Raw genomic sequence first — 18,110 nt, 5'->3', positions numbered from 1 at the left:
ATACGAGTACTTATTTTCCTTCCCATTAAGACAATATCACAGAACCAGCACATTTATATCAGAAAAGTGCTCTGGGGGAACAGGTGACGTGGGAGAGGGTATCAAGAAATAAAAACGTCCAGTGATGAAATAAATTAAGTCATGGGGGTGGAGTGTGCAGTATGGTGACTGTAGTCAACAGTACTGTACTACATATTTGAAAGCTGCCAAGAAAGCGTATCTTAAAAGTTCTCATCACAAGAAGAAACATTTGTTTGTAACTTTGTATGGTGGTACAGTGTTCTTGCCTGGAGAATCCCAGGGACGGGGGAGCCTGGTGGGCTGCCGTCTATGGGGTCACACAGAGTCGGACACGACTGAAGTGATTTAGCAGTAGCACAGGTTTCCCAGGTAGCACTAGCAGTAAAGAACCCACCTACCGATGCACGAGAGATAAGAGTTCAATCCCTGGGTTGTGAAGATCCCCTGGAGGAGAGCATGGCAACCCACTCTCAGTATTCTTGTCTGGGAAATCCCATGGACAGAGGAACTTGGAGGGCTACAGCCCACAGGGTTGCAAAGAGTAGGACACGCCTGAAGTGACTTGGTGTGCATACACGCATGGTAGCACATGGTAACTAGACTTGCGGTGATCATTTCACAGCGTATATAGATATAGAATCATTATGTTGTACACTAGAAATTAATACAATGTTATATGTCAATTATAGCACAATTAAAAAAAAAAGGAAAGCACTCCACTGAGGATTTATTACACAGTTTCAACTATTCTGAAAATCAAGTTAAGCTTAATAGAAAGTAGATTATGTTAAAATATAATTGAAGGAAAATTTAACTGAGCAGAGAGTCTGAGATTTCGGATTATTTTAACCAATGGGCTGTGCTGTGCTTAGTGGCTCAGTCGTGTCTGACTGTGACGGAATGGACTAGAGCCCACCAGGTTCCTCTCTCCGTGGGGATTCTCCAGGCAAGACCTCCAGATTTTAACCAATACTGAGATTCTATTACATGACCTTCAGAAAACTCTGGGGAAACAGCCTCGGAGTTTATTGGTCTTCCCCTTGACGGGAGACTTCAGCCTCACCACACTAACACCAACATATGCAGCACCTCCCCAGCCCCCACCGCTTTCACGACTCAGGTGGGGATGATGTTACCAGGCAAGGGCATGCTGGCGAAGCTGCTGGTCAGCACCTGCCGGAGCGTCTCCAAGTGCTGCTGTAAGACGGTGTTGCGGCTGCGCTCCTGGATCACGTCCACCTCCAGTTTCTCCACCGCTGTGCGCATGCTCTCCACGTGCTTTTGCAGGGCTGCGTTCCTCTCCTCAAATTCCATGTTGGATTTGCGAAGCTGACGGAGCTCTGCCTCCCGAGCTGAGGACGCAAGCCCCCCAAAACACAGGTAACACAGTGTCTCTGAGGAGTCCCAGTGACTCTTCTAGAAGTTCTGCTTAGCTAATTAGCTACCCCTCCTCCTGTCCCTAGTCTTATTATGGCCTTTCAGGTAGCAATTTCAGCAATAAGACGCCTGGCTCTCCAGAGTTATTTTAATTCTTAAAGCTGGTTATATTCTATACTTAAGACTGCAAGGAACAGCTGCAATTCCCAGTGTTTGTTTGTTTGGTTTGTTTAAAGTTGTGCTATGAGAAGCCTGAGGGGTTTCACAGGGGGATCCTGGGAGACTGGGCAAGCACAGCTGTGGGTCCAAAGCTTTACTGCAGTGGGGTCAGCTTTGCTCTTATTTATTTTATATTTTGGACATCCATGCAAGCTTTCATTTGTACAAAGGGTTCTTGGCTAACAGCCTGAAAGCAACTGAATTAGTGATGTTTATTTATTTCCTCTGATTCAGAGACTAAAGCTACTTTGACAACACTGGCTGAGCTTTCCTCCACTGGTTTCTGAGTAACTATTTTTAATAGAGAGTGAAATAGAAGCAGTTTCCTTCTTCCAGACCAGTCCCAGGTTCGGGAATATTGCTACCATTGCTTTCGAGCAATTAATTTCTCCTGACAACTAAATCCCCTGTCACAGGTGTGAGGAACACAATACGATCCTCTGGTAATCACCTTTGCTGTGGTTCAGGAATTCCTCTGTAAATATAGGGATGTCAAAAACAGACCGTTCCTTTACTTCTGCTTCTTTCTGTGAATCAAAGTAACAAAACAGTTAATTCTTAAACTAAATTAAACAGTAGTACCCGCAGGCACAATGGTCATGTTTTCCTGAACGAAATAGTAAGATGAGCAGCAATCAGTCAGTCTAGGTGACGCTGTGAAGAAACTGTATTCACCTTTCCTTTGGAACCAAACTTTCACAGAGCTCAAGCATGTTAAGTATTCAGATCTCTCAGGTGACAACTGCTGTGCAATGAGAAACCTTTAAACAAACCTACATAAATTTCCCTAATGGAGATGTTGGAAACCATTGCTTAGCTCTCTGTTCTGAATAGTCAACAGTGTACAAGGGAGAAAGTGACTGAGGTAGGTATCAGTCAGTTCAGTTCAGTCGCTCAGTCACATCTGATTCTTTGCAACCCCATGGACTGCAGCATGCTAGGCCTCCCTGTCCATCACTGGCTCCCGGAGCTTGCTCAAACTCATGTCCATTAAGTCGGTGATGCCATCCAACCATCTCATCCCCTGTCGTCCCCTTCTCCTCCCACCTTCAATCTTTTTCAGCATCAGGGACTTTTCAAATGAGTCAGTTCTTCACATCAGGTGGCCAAAGTATTGGAGCTTCAGCATCAGTCCTTCCAATGAATATTCAGGACTGATTTCCTTTAGGATGGCAGTTGGATCTCCTTGCTATCCAAGGGACTCTCAAGAGTATTCTCCAACACCACAATTCTAGGTTGGTCATAACTTTTCATCTAAGAGGTAGGTATAGAGAAACAATTTCTAGGTGATTTTTCCATTGCTTCTGTTGGTTATGCATATAAAGTGCTCTCTGAGATAGGATGATACAATCTAACTTTGCAGAGTAGACAATACGAATTTTAAGCAGAGATCTGCCAGCCACAAGCAATAATAACGGTATTCCATTAGGACGTCTACTTTTACTTCTCCTTATTTACAAGGGCAGCCTGTAACGGGGATCTTTCAGACTTTCTTTGGACACAGGAAAAACAAACAAAACCAAAAAGTCAGTAATAACTAGGCTCTAAATATGAGAATGCCAAGGATTATGTGAGAGAAAAAATAATAAACCTAAAATTAATTCACCAATAAGCCATTAAAAATAAAAGTCTCACAAAACCACTGCAAAACATATTCCACAATGATCTTTGTGAATAAAGTCAATATTTCAAAATGCTTTAGCAGCAATTTCTATAATGAATTTAAAGTTGAAAAGCATTAAGAATATAAATTATAAGTGTCTTGGCAGTATTTAAAATCTTGCATAATATAAGATGGTAAAGAAAACAGTGGGAAATGAGTACTGAAGAAATTGCTAGTGAAATCTGAGTATTTCAAAACCTTTATAACATAAAGAAAAGTTTAAAAAGTCTAGAAATCATTCCTATAAAAACACATTTAGTGCCAGAGATAGAATGTATATTTCCTACTCTTGCCACCACTAGTCTTTTATCTTTGAACACAAATATGATTTGGTGCCCAGCAGAAAGGCTAAGCAGTTAACAGCCTATGAGGGAACTCTGACAGCCAAGCTCCTGTTTTCATATTGGTGCCTGCCTTGTTATGGAGGGTTGGGCTATGTGAACTGCCTGCCAAGGGCAGCTAATTAAGAGAGACAGCTAGGATGGAGGTCTGAAAAACTATGTATTTACCTGAAGAAACTTTCAGAGCACTTACTTTTTACCCTTTCACCTCTTAAAGAAAGTGAAGTTTTCCATAATGATTTAAAAACAACAGAATTATCACTGAGGGTCCCAGTTTCAACAGGCAAAGCTCTGCCTCTAGCCAGTTCTTCAGTTCAGTTCAGTCGCTCAGTTGTGTCCAACTCTTTGCGACCCCATGAATCGCAGCACGCCAGGCCTCCCTGTCCATCACCAACTCCCTGAGTTCACTCAAACTCACATCCATCGAGTACGTGATGCCATCCAGCCATCTCATCCTCTGTCATCCCCCTCTCCTCCTGCCCTCTATCCCTCCCAGCATCAGAGTCTTTTCCAATGAGTCAACTCTTCGCATGAGGTGGCCAAAGTACTGGAGTTTCAGCTTTAGCATCATTCCTTCCAAAGAAATCCCAGGCCTGATCTCCTTGCAGTCCAAGGGACTCTCAAGAGTCTTCTCCAACAACACAGTTCAAAAGCACCAACTCTTCGGTGCTCAGCTTTCTTCACAGTCCAACTCTCACATCCATACATGACCACTGGAAAAACCATAGCCTTGACTAGATGGACCTTTGTTGACAAAGTAATGTCTCTGCTTTTGAATATGCTATCTAGGTTGGTCATAACTTTTCTTCCAAGGAGTAAGTGTCTTTTAATTTCATGGCTGCAGTCACCATCTGTGGTGATTTTGGAGCCCCCAAAAATAAAGTCTAACATTGTTTCCATTGTTTCCCCATCTATTTGCCATGAAGTGATGGGACTAGATGTCATGATCTTCGTTTTCTTAGTGTTGAGCTTTAAGCCAACTTTTTCACTCTCCTCTTTCACTTTCATCAAGAAGCTTTTTAGTTCCTCTTTGCTTTCTGCCATAAGGGTGGTGTCATCTGCATATCGGAGGTTATTGATATTTCTCCTGGCAATCTTGATTCCAGCTTGTGCTTCTTCCAGCCCAGCGTTTCTCATGATGTTCTCTGCATATAAGTTAAGTAAGCAGAGTGACAATATACAGCCTTGATGTACTCCTTTTTATATTTGGAACCAGTCTGTTGTTCCATGTCCAGTTCTAACTGTTACTTCCTGACCTGCATATAGGTTTCTCAAGAGGCAGGTCAGGTGATCTGGTATTCCCATCTCTTTCAGAATTTTCCAGTTTATTGTGATGCACACAGTCAAAGGCTTTGGCATAGTCAATAAAGCAGAAATAGAAGTTTTTCTGGAACTCTCTGGTCAGGAGGGGCGGCGGTGAGGAGATACCCCTCGTCCAAGGTAAGGAGCAGCGGCTGCACTTTGCTGGAGCAGCCGTGAAGAGATACCCCACGTCCAAGGTAAGAGAAACCCAAGTAAGATGGTAGCCAGTTCTTGGTGGATTTCAAAGAGAATTAATGTATGGGTAAGAAAGACTGGTTCCAGAAGAGATCTTAGATATATTTCAAAGTGGCTTTCTCTCAACTCTGCTGGCTTACCATATGCTTTAACTCTGTTACTGTACAAGACATAACAGATATAAGTCCACAAATGACTTTAGATAAAAGCTTATAATTTTATCATCCCATCCTGCTCAGTCTCTTACTTAACTGTACTGGCTTGCTGCTGCTCCTGCTAAGTCACTTCAGTCATGTGAGATCAATTTACTTAGCTATAGGTCTGAATATATGCCAGTCAGATGGGTCGGTGTGGACGCCTGGCTCCCATTACCATGGTACCAAGAGCCCTCTCCAAGGCTTAGATTCTGCTCAGACAGGTAATTCTGTTTTCTTCCTTGCCAGAGCAGTCCAGACCAAGCTAACTACATAAGGGCAGAGGATAGCACCACATAAGTGCATTAACACACTGCCTCTTGGTATAGATTCTTAAGAGTACAAAATAAGAAACACCACAGCAATTAAATGAAACTGTTCAGTCTCTGAAAGGCCAAGAGAGGAATTCTACTTAACTGAAGAGTCGTCATGAAAACCATCAGCACTCTTCCATTACTGAGTACGTTACTTGGCATTGGAGAGGATCCTCTTGGGGGCTCAGATATACTTACGCTGCTCCAAGGATCGCTCAAGGGATTAAAATCATAAGGATTTCATTACCTCGTCATTGGAGGGGTCTAATTTGTTCAGGTTGAGTGTCATTTTGTCATTTTTCATAAATTAAAGGAGAAACAAAATTATTGTTTCTATCTTAGTTCCCACATGAGACTTAGACACTTTCTTGAGAGTAACACTAGCTGACTCCTGGGTCTAGCAGGCTGGCTTCTGATTTGAGAGGAGCAAGAATACTCTTCACTTTGGTTTTCATTCTATATATTGAGTGGAGGGTAAGAGAACAGAGAGGCCTTTTGAACTGAAACTATTTTGCTGTGATCCAGGCTCAGGGGCAGAATCTCATGAAGTGATATGCTTCTTTCAAGTGCCCTTTAGTTTAAGGAATGCTCTCAGTATTGTGTACCAGGCTGAAGTGCCCCACTGCTATGCAGAATGGCTTGAATGGCTTTCAGGTCAGCATTTCTCGAGCTCTAACAGGGCTCCCCAGTATCTACCTCAGTAACAATGTCTTAGGAATCTAAGTTCCATTAAGGAATACAATAGGTTTCTTTACTACATATATACAAATCAAATCATTTCTGTCTCAAGTGGCAACAAATTTTGGGGACACCACAGGCAGCCAGGCCCATTTTAACTTGCAACACTGTTTATTCTATATAGTGTGGCGGGCACTGCCAAGAGACCTTAATAAGCCTGGGCTACAGACGCCTGGGTTTCAGTCAATTCTGCCTCTAACCAATTCCGTAAGTGATTCTGGGACATTCTCTCCTCTTAGGCAAGTCATTTTCCTCACTGGCAAAATGAGGGGGTCAGGTGAGAGGATTTCTGAGGTCTTAGTAAGTTTGATGTGAGCTCAAAAACTGTTTCATGGCATTTGTCATTTTATTCCTAATAGGATAAGAAAAAGAAAATAAGCATGTATTTAGAAATGTGATGTTTTAGGCATGTTGCAAGATACTTGCTCTTTTATTAACTTCCTCATAACTCAGCTCAGGCCACTTTATCCAAAGATATATATGTATATATATGAAATGCCCCCACAAAACCTAAGTCATCTTTAAGGTCTGATTCAGTTGCTCCTTTCCATGGGGCTTCTGTGGCTTTTTTTTTTTTTCCCCACTCATAGTCCTTTCTTATTTTTCTTAACTCTTATTATACTAAGAGGTTATGTGTGGCTGTGTTTAAAAACTGTCAAACCAGTTTTTTAAATTACAACTGTTTTGAAATTACCTAATTTAGTAAGCTATTATTCAATGAAAAAAAAAACTGATAAAGTGAGTGACATTAATTGAGTTAATAACCTTACTAAGAGAGCTTTATCCTGACCTGGGCATACAACAGACAGGCTTATAAAGACTAGTGTATATATATTTGAGAAACTACTGCTGGCTTTCCACCTACTCCCTTCTTTTCTTTGGTTTTCGTGTCTAATCCTGAAACAGGAAAATCACAAAGAGACTTATTCCTTTTCACATACTGCAGAAATTCCTATCATACTAAAATAACATATTTTATTAAAATGCTTAATTTCGTAAATCAGCAGCAGATTCTATGATTGACTAAGTCTACTAAATCTTTTCTGATTGCAACTATTAACTTTTTATTAGAGGCAAAAAATGCCATGATTTGGCCAGCAAAATCCATATTGATGAAAGGAGTCAGTCAGTCATTGACCAGAAAATGTGAGATCTAAGATTTTATTGTCCATACTCTCTTTTGTAACTATTAAGGATACAGAAGCTATAAAAGATGCTTAATAGGGAAAAAAAAGAAGTTTAGAAAATTTATGATATTGGTGGGCAATAAGTAATTATACAAGAATCTGGCAGTAGAGAAAACTTATAACACAATTCAATTATGATTTAAAACATATAGTGTACATATAGTTTCTCAAGCAAAAAAAAATTTCATCCTAATTGGAACACAGAGATGTCATATATAACTACATTTATATAGGATTTATATGAAAAATAAAATGTTCATATTTACCATGCTTCTCACTTTATAATTCATGGATGGTGATAAATCTATTTGAATTGTGAATCTAAAAGTTTTCTCTACATTTTGAAGGTAACCAATACCAAATTAAGTATGAGAACTATAACTCCACGATAAACAAGTTATTATTTTGAAGAAATGATTTTCCTGATTTAGTGAAAAACCCAGGGCATGCAAAAGAGTGTATCAGAAAATTCTTTGTGTGTAAGTTTCCATTGTTATTTCAACAAATGGGTTTTGTATAAAAACAAATGAGTATTTGTGGAATAACTCCTCCATATAAGCGCATAATGCAAGATGGTATGTGGATGGGTACAGAATGGAAACTAGACTACACATGCCTTCAAAGAGATTATAATCCAAGAGTGTTAATGACAGAAACACTTGAGTAACTCTGGCACCTTAGCCAGACCAGCTAAGTGGATAAAAGACATAAAGAGAACTGTGAGGTTTAAAGGAAGTTGGAGGAAACAGGAAAAGCTTGAAGGAGAAAAATGGAACTTGAAATAGGGTTTGATGGATGACTAGAATTTAGAGGCAAAATTGGATGATATGAGAGGGTGATAAAAAAATGAGTGAGGGAAAGAAAGTATTCTTATGAAAGGAAGAATATGAGCACAGGCATGAGGCAGGAAAGGATGGGGCACTTAGAGAACAGTCAGTATTTTTTAAGTACATAAGATATATATGGACAGTTTGGGAGTCTGGAATGGACATGTACATACTGCTATATTTAAAACAGATAACTAACAAGGAACTACTATATGGCACATGGAACTCTGCTCAGTGGGTGGCAGCCTGGAGGGGAGGGGCGTTTGGGGAAGAATGGACACATGTATATGTAGGGCTGAGTCTCCTTCGCTGTTCACCTGAAACTATCACAACACTGTTATTCAGCTATGCCCCAATACAAAATAAAAAGCTTAACAAAAAGTTTATATAGGAGTTAGGTTATTTGGAAAGGGAAATTGACACTTAATTACAGAAAACCCTGGTTGCTGGGTCTGAATGTGATTTGGTAAGCAATGAGGAGTCACTGAACATTTTCATGCACGAAAATACCATACATTTTATTTTCGTACAATCATATATTAACCATAGGCTAAGTAAGTATTTAAAGCTCTCTAGCAACACAGCCAACACACATAGGTCTCAATCCTATAAGGGAACACAGATCAAAATCCTATTGCTGAAACTGAACCAAATGGAGGGGAAAAGACCAGTAAACAAATATGTGCCAGGGAAGAAAGGAGGCACAGAAATCAAGATATTGTCACTTGTGCTCTGCAGATGCTGTAAGTTGAATAGTGCATTTTAACTAAATGCTGGATTTCCTAAATAACAACTTTCTGAGAGTCAGAATATAGTATCTGGTGATGATAAACTATGGTCAAGTTATAGCTATTAGTTGGTCCCCATTTCTATACATCACTCCAGATTCCAGCCATCTTCAGCATTTAAAGCCAGTAAAATTCTTGGACCACAAGAAAGGACTAGAGTTAGGGGCTTTAGTTCAAGAACAGACTCATGACATAAGTGTCTGCCATATGCTAAGAATCCTTAAGCTAAAAGGCAACTAACTCACTCCTAATTACAGGAGAGAAAATGCTCTGCCATTCATTAAAAAACAGTCCAATAGCATTTCAAACAGCATCATCATTATATACATTACATACATATATCACATGAATACACACACACACAATGAAGACAGAAAGTTAGTTACCTCATGATCATGAGTGGCCTGTCGGGCTGCATCTAAAAATATGAAAGAACAAGAACATTAAGCTGAAAAACAAAACAAAATTTAAAAAAACTTAAGAAATGACTGTGCCAAAATACAGAAACTGCTGGTATATGTGGGTTCTCAAAACATATCATATTTCTCTAATAGCTTTATTAATCAGTCAACAAAAGTTAAAGGGAACCCCATCTTATAGGTTATGCAATTAGATGGAAGAGAAAGAGCAGACACAGTCCTCACCTTTAAGGAGAACAGGGTGGGAGAGTGGACAGGAAACGCATGCCAAAGGCTGTTTGCACAACATTACAGTTTAGCAGGCAAGATGCCCAAATGCGGAGAAGACGCAATGGCTAAGGAATGACAGGCTGTTATGAGTGGGGCTTCTTTCTTTGGCAGTGTTCCCTGAAAAAGGGGAACTTTAGCAATACTTAAACAGTGTAATGAACAATTTTGCAGAAAACAAAAGATCCATGAAGACCAGGATCTTCTCTATCTTGTTTACCTTTGCATCCTTAATGCCTAGGTGAGACCCTGATATATAATAGGAAGTGTTCAACATATTTTTTGAATACATGCAAATAAGAATGAGTGAATTAAAAAGATTAATCACTGGAAGCTGGGAGAAATGATCACATGAAAGGCTTAGAGGTGTTACTGAAAGTGTTAGTTGCTCAGTCGTGTCCAACTCTTTGCAACCCCATGGACTGTAGCTTGCCAGGCTCCTCTGTCCATGGGATTCTCTAGGCAAGAATACTGGAGTGGGTTGCCATTCCCGTCTCCAGGGGACTTTCCCGACCCAGGGATCAAATCCGGGTCTTCTGCATTGCAGAGAAATGCCTAAAGTGGAGATAGAAGAAAAAGCACATACAACTAAAAGGGGCCTTGGAGTACAAGTCAAACTGTTGATCCTGGATATGGAAACCCAATTGAAATTTCTAAATGAGAGCAGTGTGATTTTAATAAATGTTGAAGATGATGCTTTGAGTGAATCTAGTATAATAGGGAAATGATAGAAACATATCTTTTATCTTTATTGCTGTAACTGTAGGCTTTATGACAATACACCATGCAGAATAAACTACAAATATATTTGATTCTGGTTCTGATACCTTGTCTATGAGATTTGCCTTTCTGACGGTCCTGGGTTTTCCTGCTGAAAACCTTGTAGGCCTCAGTCTTCTGATACTGCTCCAGTTCCTTCATGTAACGCTCCTTATCTCTGTCTGCCTCATCAAGGTAGCGCTAGGAAAGAAATGTGGAATTATTTTCAAGAAATAGATCTTACTGAGGTACAATACCAAATAACTCTTTGAAGAAAACAAAAGATAATTAGAACATGGAAAGAAAAGCAAAAGTGGAATAAGCTTTGAGCATTAAAAAAAAAGTCATGTAAAAAAAAATCTCTCAATTATAAAAGAAAAAGGCAATTTTGACTTTTTAGACTATAGCCTTTTTTAACTTACTGAAGACAAGTTCTACTGAGGTCATTCTCATAAAAAATTCACGAGAAGATTATGGTTCTTCCTCTAATCCTATAGATAGAAGTACACATGGCCACTAGAGTCCTCAACACACCACACAGGCACACTTAAATCTTCCCAGGGGAGAGGATGGAATATTACTCTGTTTCTTTATCCCCAACCCATTCTGAGGGGATGATCTCATATATCAATTTGCCTTTTAAGAGCCAGGAGAGAGGAGACACAAAGAACATAAAAAAGAATGACCTCATCCTATGGACCTAAAATGGACTACCATGAGAGAGCCTGTATCTACATGCCTTGTGCTATTAATTATTTAAACAAAGTTCATTGATCTACTAGGATAATTTTGTTTAATGCCTTGTAGTTTTCATTCATCAATTAGGTTTAAGAAATAAGAGTATAAAAATACTGCTTCTAAATGAACACAAACTAGAGTCAGAAATTATGTTAATAGCCTTACCCCACACAAAAGCCAGATAAAGAGGACACCCTGGCCAAATCTGGGACAATTTAAGTATCAAATTTACTTAGTAATAATTTATAAACCATTGGGAAAAGAGAGATTCATATGCCTATACCAATAGTAAATAAATAATAAACAAATACATAAATGGAGAGAGGAAGAGGGCTCTCGCTTAGAATGCTAAGGGTCAACCAGCACATGTAGAGTGAGTGCTAGAGTTGGAAAATAATCATTTTGCAATCATCATGGTACAGATTTGATCAAGAAGAAGTTATTAATGACTGCTAAATCTAGGGAAAATTCTGAAATGGAACAGACTATTTGCACATTCTTAAAATGTCTCTGCACAGACTGCTTCTTAATTATAAGGGAAAGTGAAAAACTTTACTGAGTGAGCAAAATTAACATTACCAACGAGAAATAAATGACACTGTGTGCCTGCATATGCGATACCGTGAGAAGGGCCAACACCATCTATGCAGTTTTCTGACCAAGAATGCATGACCTCAATCTAATCATGAGGAAACATCAGACAAATATAAAATGAGGAATGTTCTGTTAAGAGTAAACAAAAAAGAAGGGGAGGAAGAGAGAGAGATGGTATTCTTAAAAAAATATCAATGTCATAAAAGACAAAGAAAGGTTGTGGAAATATCCTGGATTAAAGGAATCTAGAGATTTGACTGCTAAACACAGAACCTGAACTTGGAATGGAATCTCAACTGGAGGGGGAAATGTTACACAGGAATGATGTTAGGTCAACTGACAGAACTGGAATATAGATGGTAAGTTAGATAGCAATATTGTGTTCATATAAAATTATGAGGTTACTAACTGGCTAAGTGAGAGAATGTGTCTAAGGAAATTCACACTGAAATATTTCAGGGTAAGGGGCCATGATGTATGTAACTTACATGAAGAAATTAAAAAAAAATTGTGTGTGTTTGAGTGTGTGAGTGTGAGAGACAGAGAGAAAGAAAAAGCACATGCCCAATCTTGCCCAGGAGAATATGTCGTGTTAATAATACATGAATCTGAGTAAGGGTATTTGGGCATTATTTGCTTGTACTATTCTATGCCTGTAACTTTTTGTACATTTGAAAAAATATTTTCAAATAAAAATTTAAGAACAAATACTTGCCCTAACTAGTTATCACTGTATTATCTGAAAATTTTTAAACAATGATCATATATTAATTTTGAAATAAAATTAAAAAAGAGAAAAGAGTAATTACTATGTGCAGCTCATGATCTCTGTCTAGCCCTTTATACATTAGAGCTAAAACAATGGATGATATACACTGTTTTCTACTAGCTTGCTACCACAAACACAGAGCTTCAAGTTGCAACTCAATCTGATCTCTTTGAAATTTTTTTGAATTCAGTTAATTCCTGAGTGTTTTTCAATTTGGTTTAATTTGTTTGGAATCCTTTTTAACGAGTGTAGGACATAAAAAGAACTACAGATATACTTCAGATGCTGAGAATGCTGGGAACTTTAAACCCCAAACCACTCCAACATCATTACCATCACACTACTTTTGTGACATTTCAGTCAGTTTGTGGCTATCTTGTCCTTAATTCCTCTCAAATCTCTCTAACAGATGGATTTGTTTCAGTTTGGCGATAGGGTTAATTTCTGTCTTGGAGAGGAGAGAATTCAAATAGTTCTTGCTTTACTTGCCATAGTAGGTTAAATTTACCAGAACTCCAGTTAAAAAAGTTTATTAAAGCAGTTAAATTTTTTTCTTAAAATTCTTATGTGAACAGCAGAATTTTATCAAAATTCTCATTTAACTCATGACTTTTCATTTAACTCAGCAGGATAAATCATATTGATAGATTTGTTAATATTGAACTACTTTTTACAGAAGTCTTATATGAACTCAGCATATAAAGCAAATAAAAGTAGAGCTACTTTGGTTGAGGTTGCTCACATGCCTGCAGCAGACCCTGAAAGAGTATAAAAACTACTATGCTAAATAAAAGGACTAGGAAGGACCCTGCTATTCTGGTCTCCTAGGACAAAAGTGAAGAATCAGGAGTCCATTTTCTTTGCTTTTCTGACAAAATTTAGTTTTAAGACAGAATCAAAACCAAGCAGAAATAGGAACAATTACCTGTTTTTCCTCCGGAGGAAGTTTACTCCATTCATTGCCTAACATCCTTGTAATTTCTGGAAATGGGACTTCTGGTCTCTTTGCTCGAAGCTGTTCTCGACGCTCATTCATGAATCGAACATATCCTGTAAGAGGGGATTTGGGTGCATTGCTGTCTCGAAGAGGTTTCTTTCTCTTTCTTCCTTTGGACCAACCTCCTCGTTTACTTCTTTGCTGCAAAACAAGTCAATATTAAAAAACCCCAAGTCAAATTAAAACAACAAAAATTTTCCCAATAACACAACAATGAACACTGACAAACAAAACAGGATTAAGTGCATTTTCCCACCATTAAGGCCCTGCATAGTCAAAGCTCTCCAAATCTGTTATAGGAACAAAAGACTGCAATGCAGTCTGCAGGAAGGGACTCCAGATGGTTCACCTGCAGACCTTTTTATGTACCATGCTACACACTGTTTCACTAAGGGGCCATTTTAGCGCTAATCCCAACAAATAAGAATAAGGAGTACCGGGGCTTTCCTGGTGACCTACTAGTTAAGAATTCGCCTTGCAATGCAGGGGACACCAGTTGGATCTCTGGTCTGGGACGATCAGCCCATGCGCCACAGCTACTGAGCCTGTGTTCTGGAACTTGTGAGCTGCAACTACTGAGACCATGTGCTGCAACTCCTGAAGCCTGTGAACCCCCAGCCTGTGCTTGCAACAAGAGATGCCACTGCAATGAAAAGCCATGAGCTGCAACTAGAGAGAAGCCCCTGCTCTCTGCCAACCAGAGAAAAGCCTGAGCATAGCAGTGAAGAACCAGCACAGCCAAAAAAAAAAAAAGTGAATATTAAAAAGACAAAATAAAACAAAAGGGTAAGGTACCCCTGCCACAATCACATAAATAAGCTCTGGCCTTCATATGCACTTAACAAAGCCTGACTCCTGCCAGGGGAATATTCTAGATGAGAAAGGCAGCACATACACAGCACTATGCCAGGGCAGCTGACATTGCTATAGTAGATCAGATCAGAACAAGATGCTGTCGCGTGCACTTGTGACAACAAAAGAAGAGACAAACTGTAGCAGTGGGATTGAAATCATTATGAGGCTCTTTCTCACTGATATCATTCAAAGATCAGTTTATTTCCCACAGTAGGTAGCACTACAGAATTTAAAATTAATATATAAGACTTAGAAAATTTTAGTAACTATAATATATCCAGAATGAAGACAATTTCTTTGGCTTGATTTCTTAAGATGTTTATTTTATAAATCAGAGGTTTTATCTGTTATTAAATCAAAAGATGAAATCACTGCTCCCCAACCCCGCCTCCCACCCAAAGTTTAAAGGACTGAAGTACCACTAATGTTTACCACAGCTTTTTTCTTTGTCCTTTTAAACAAGATAAAAGGTACTTTTGCTTCATAATTTTACAAATACATACAGCCTATTAGTTAATAAAGTTTTATGGATACAAGCATTTTTATTTCAGAGGAGAGAAAGATAATTAGAATGAGATGAAAATATCTAAATATCAATTACTATACTGTAATCCTTCAAATATATATACAATGGTATGATAACTCAGCACTGGGCAAATGGTATATTTGGTAACAATTTTTGTTGTTTTTGTTTTGTAACCCGAGTAACATTTAACATTAAAGCTACTAAGGATTTAAGATGTTTAAGGAGCTTTAAGCATTTATTATGAGGCTTCTCAGGTGGTGCAGTGGTCAAGAATCTGCCTGCCAACCTGTAGGAGATACAAGAGACCCAGCTTTGATTCATGGGTCAGGAAAATTCCCTGGGGTAGGAAATGCAATAACACATTCCAGTTTTCTTGCTTGAAAAATGCCATGGACAGAGGAGTCTGGGGCACTGTAGTCCATGGGGCTGCAAAGAGTTGGACATGACTGAGTGACTGAGTGTAAAGCACACACAAGCATTCATCATAATCGTTAAGAATGCCAACGTAGAAAGAATCAGCTTTTTCAAAATGAGAATAAAGACAAAAATCAATGGTGGTACTCTTCTATGGCTTAAAAAAAAGTACCTTAAAACACAGACAATGTAATCAGTCATTTGTAGGAACACTGGAAGTCCAACAAGGGCATTACTGCCCTTGTGTGAATTAGAAAAAGATGCCTTCTATGGGCGGAGAAGGCAATGCACCCCACTCCAGTACTCTTGCCTGGAAAATCCCATGGACGGAGGAGCCTGGTAGGCTGCAGTCCATGAGGTCGTGAAGAGTCGGACACGACTGAGCAACTTCACTTTCACGCATTGGAGAAGGAAATGGCATCCCACTCCAATGTTCTTGCCTGGAGAATCCCAGGGATGGCAGAGCCTGGTGGGCTGCTGTCTATGGGGGTTGCACAGAGTTGGACATGACTGAAGTGACTTAGCAGCAGCAGCAGCCTTCTGTGGGAGAGAGATTGACCTGGCAAGTCTTGTGGACCCTTCGGGCACATATGCTGCAGGTGAGCAATACGTGGTAAGGGCATGTAGACTCCTCATTAATTACTTATTTAATTTAATCATTCAACTCATTCAGTAAGCATTTGAGCATCTAATCTGATGCAGGTATAAATTTACTTGGCAGGGGATAAAGAAGAGTCTACTTGTCTCTATATCATTAAAAACATTAATATGTTTCTATGTAAAAGAAGAAATATAAAAAAGAATATTCTGCAGAATGGAAGGCCAGAGGATGAACACCTCAATCAACTCCTTTGCTGACTGCTTCTTTAGAAGCCTCAGAGACCAGTAACAAGAGGAGATGCTTCAGCTCACCTCATCTTCATGCCTCTGTTCACTGCCTTCTGCTGTATTTGAAGATTCATTCTGAAGCAGCTGACCTTGGGAGAGATCCTCTACAAATTCTGGATTATTGCTGGATGATGTGGCTCCACTACTATATGGAGCCTCTGGGTGGGTTAACCTGCAGAATGATCGGCAGAGAGAAGTTTAGTATCAGCAGCATCAAAACCTCCTACTTATCAAGGTTCAAGACACATTTCACTGCCAGCAAAATCACATGCCAGCCCTTGAATTAATTCCCCACCTCATTCTGTATAAATGTAAATAAACCATATCTCCATAGTAATTATAGAACACTTTTAAAAAGGTTTCAATGCTTGATTGGACTAGCTCAGTTCCAAGAAGAAGTCTCCCACTAAAAACAACTATAATCTTTCTCCCGCAAATTACCTCTCTCCTCAATGTAGACTTTACATTTTAGCTCTGAACATGCAGCTAACTTTTATGTGCTACTTCTCATGTACCTCCAATGTGATAAATGGAAAACAGTATTAATGGAAAAGAATAGGAATGGGAGTTGTAGAAGCAGTGTGCCCCCCTATCACAAAAGAGAGAGTTCTTTAAAGGCACAAGAAATTTCTCTTACAGTACATTCCATAGGCTATTCCTTCTGTAGGATTATAGTGTTTGTTGACAAAGAGATCATTTAAGATCAATATTATCAAGTTCACAAATTCAGGTATAAACATTAATAACTCAGAGATACACACTTTCTGTTCCTACCATTCTGTTTCAGATGAGTCAGCAAACCTCATCTTTCTGAAAAGTGGATACAATGTACAGATGATGGTTGGATCTCAGATAGAGAGTTAAACCCTAACTAAACATTTAGATAAAGGAATGGAAATAAAGGTAGCACCACGGCTAGAGAATTTAGGGTTTGGGGCAGGTAGTGGGGAAGGTGGAGGAAGATGTATAAGAGAGCAATATTCAGTCATTATTCTGGAAGAATGTATACTTTACAGGGTTATAGAAAATACTTACAAGTAGTGAAATAGAGGTCTATAAAATGGGCCACAAAGGTACAGTAGAGGGGATGAGGACTTTTATATATATGGAGAGAATGTTAAGAAAGATTTTACAGAGGAGGACTTAAAAGATGAATAGGCATTCATTAGGTAAACAATGGATTGTAAACATGTAAATGTTAACTATAGCCCATCAGGCTCCTCTGTCCATGGAATCCTCCAGGCAAGAATGCTGGAATGGGTAGCCATTTCCTTCTTCAGGGGCTCTTCCTGACTCAGGGATCGCAGGCGAATGTTTTACCATCTAGGTTACCAGAGAAGCCCTAGGTAAACAATATTATTACAGGTTATTATTACAGGTAGAAAGAACAGGGTGTAATAGGAGAAAGGAGAACTTTTCAGGAAGCTACTGCAAAAAACTGAGTGAGAGACAAGGGTAAGTGGGAGAACAGGGGAGAGAAAGCGAAGGGATAATTAAGAGGCAAAATGATAGAATGAATATAAATAGTGAGGGAAAAAGAAGAGTCAAAGGTAATTCTCAGGTTTCTAGATTGGGTGATAATGTACTATTAACCAAGGTAACAACTGGAGAGTATGTGTGTACACGTGTGTCAGACACATTAAGATGGATGAGTTAAGACAGATGAGAAAATGATAAGCTTGAAACATAATTTCTGGCATAATTAAGTGGAGCTGTCC

At 39.1% G+C, this 18,110-nt stretch overlaps 1 protein-coding gene across 11 annotated transcripts in view; it reads right to left on the bottom strand.

Annotated features, from left to right (window-relative positions):
* Positions 1-18,110, bottom strand: part of HMG20A (high mobility group 20A) — a 100,697-nt gene that overhangs the window by 28,905 nt on the left and 53,682 nt on the right. For all 11 annotated transcript variants that reach the window (XR_011250454.1, XR_011250455.1, XM_069560159.1 and 8 more), the window contains 6 exons: positions 16,417-16,564; positions 13,638-13,850; positions 10,680-10,812; positions 9,553-9,584; positions 2,069-2,144; positions 1,158-1,373 (listed from right to left, as the gene is read on the bottom strand). Coding sequence is in view for 9 of the 11 variants with exons in the window: in XM_069560159.1 (XP_069416260.1) it covers positions 1,158-1,373; positions 2,069-2,144; positions 9,553-9,584; positions 10,680-10,812; positions 13,638-13,850; positions 16,417-16,564 (818 nt within the window). In the remaining 2 variants the exon portion in view is untranslated. The remainder of the gene's footprint in view (positions 1-1,157; positions 1,374-2,068; positions 2,145-9,552; positions 9,585-10,679; positions 10,813-13,637; positions 13,851-16,416; positions 16,565-18,110) is intronic.

The sequence above is a fragment of the Ovis canadensis genome, chromosome 18 (genome assembly GCF_042477335.2).
Source record: "Ovis canadensis isolate MfBH-ARS-UI-01 breed Bighorn chromosome 18, ARS-UI_OviCan_v2, whole genome shotgun sequence".
Lineage (NCBI taxonomy): Eukaryota > Metazoa > Chordata > Mammalia > Artiodactyla > Bovidae > Ovis > Ovis canadensis.
This window is presented reverse-complemented; position numbering and strand designations above follow the sequence as displayed.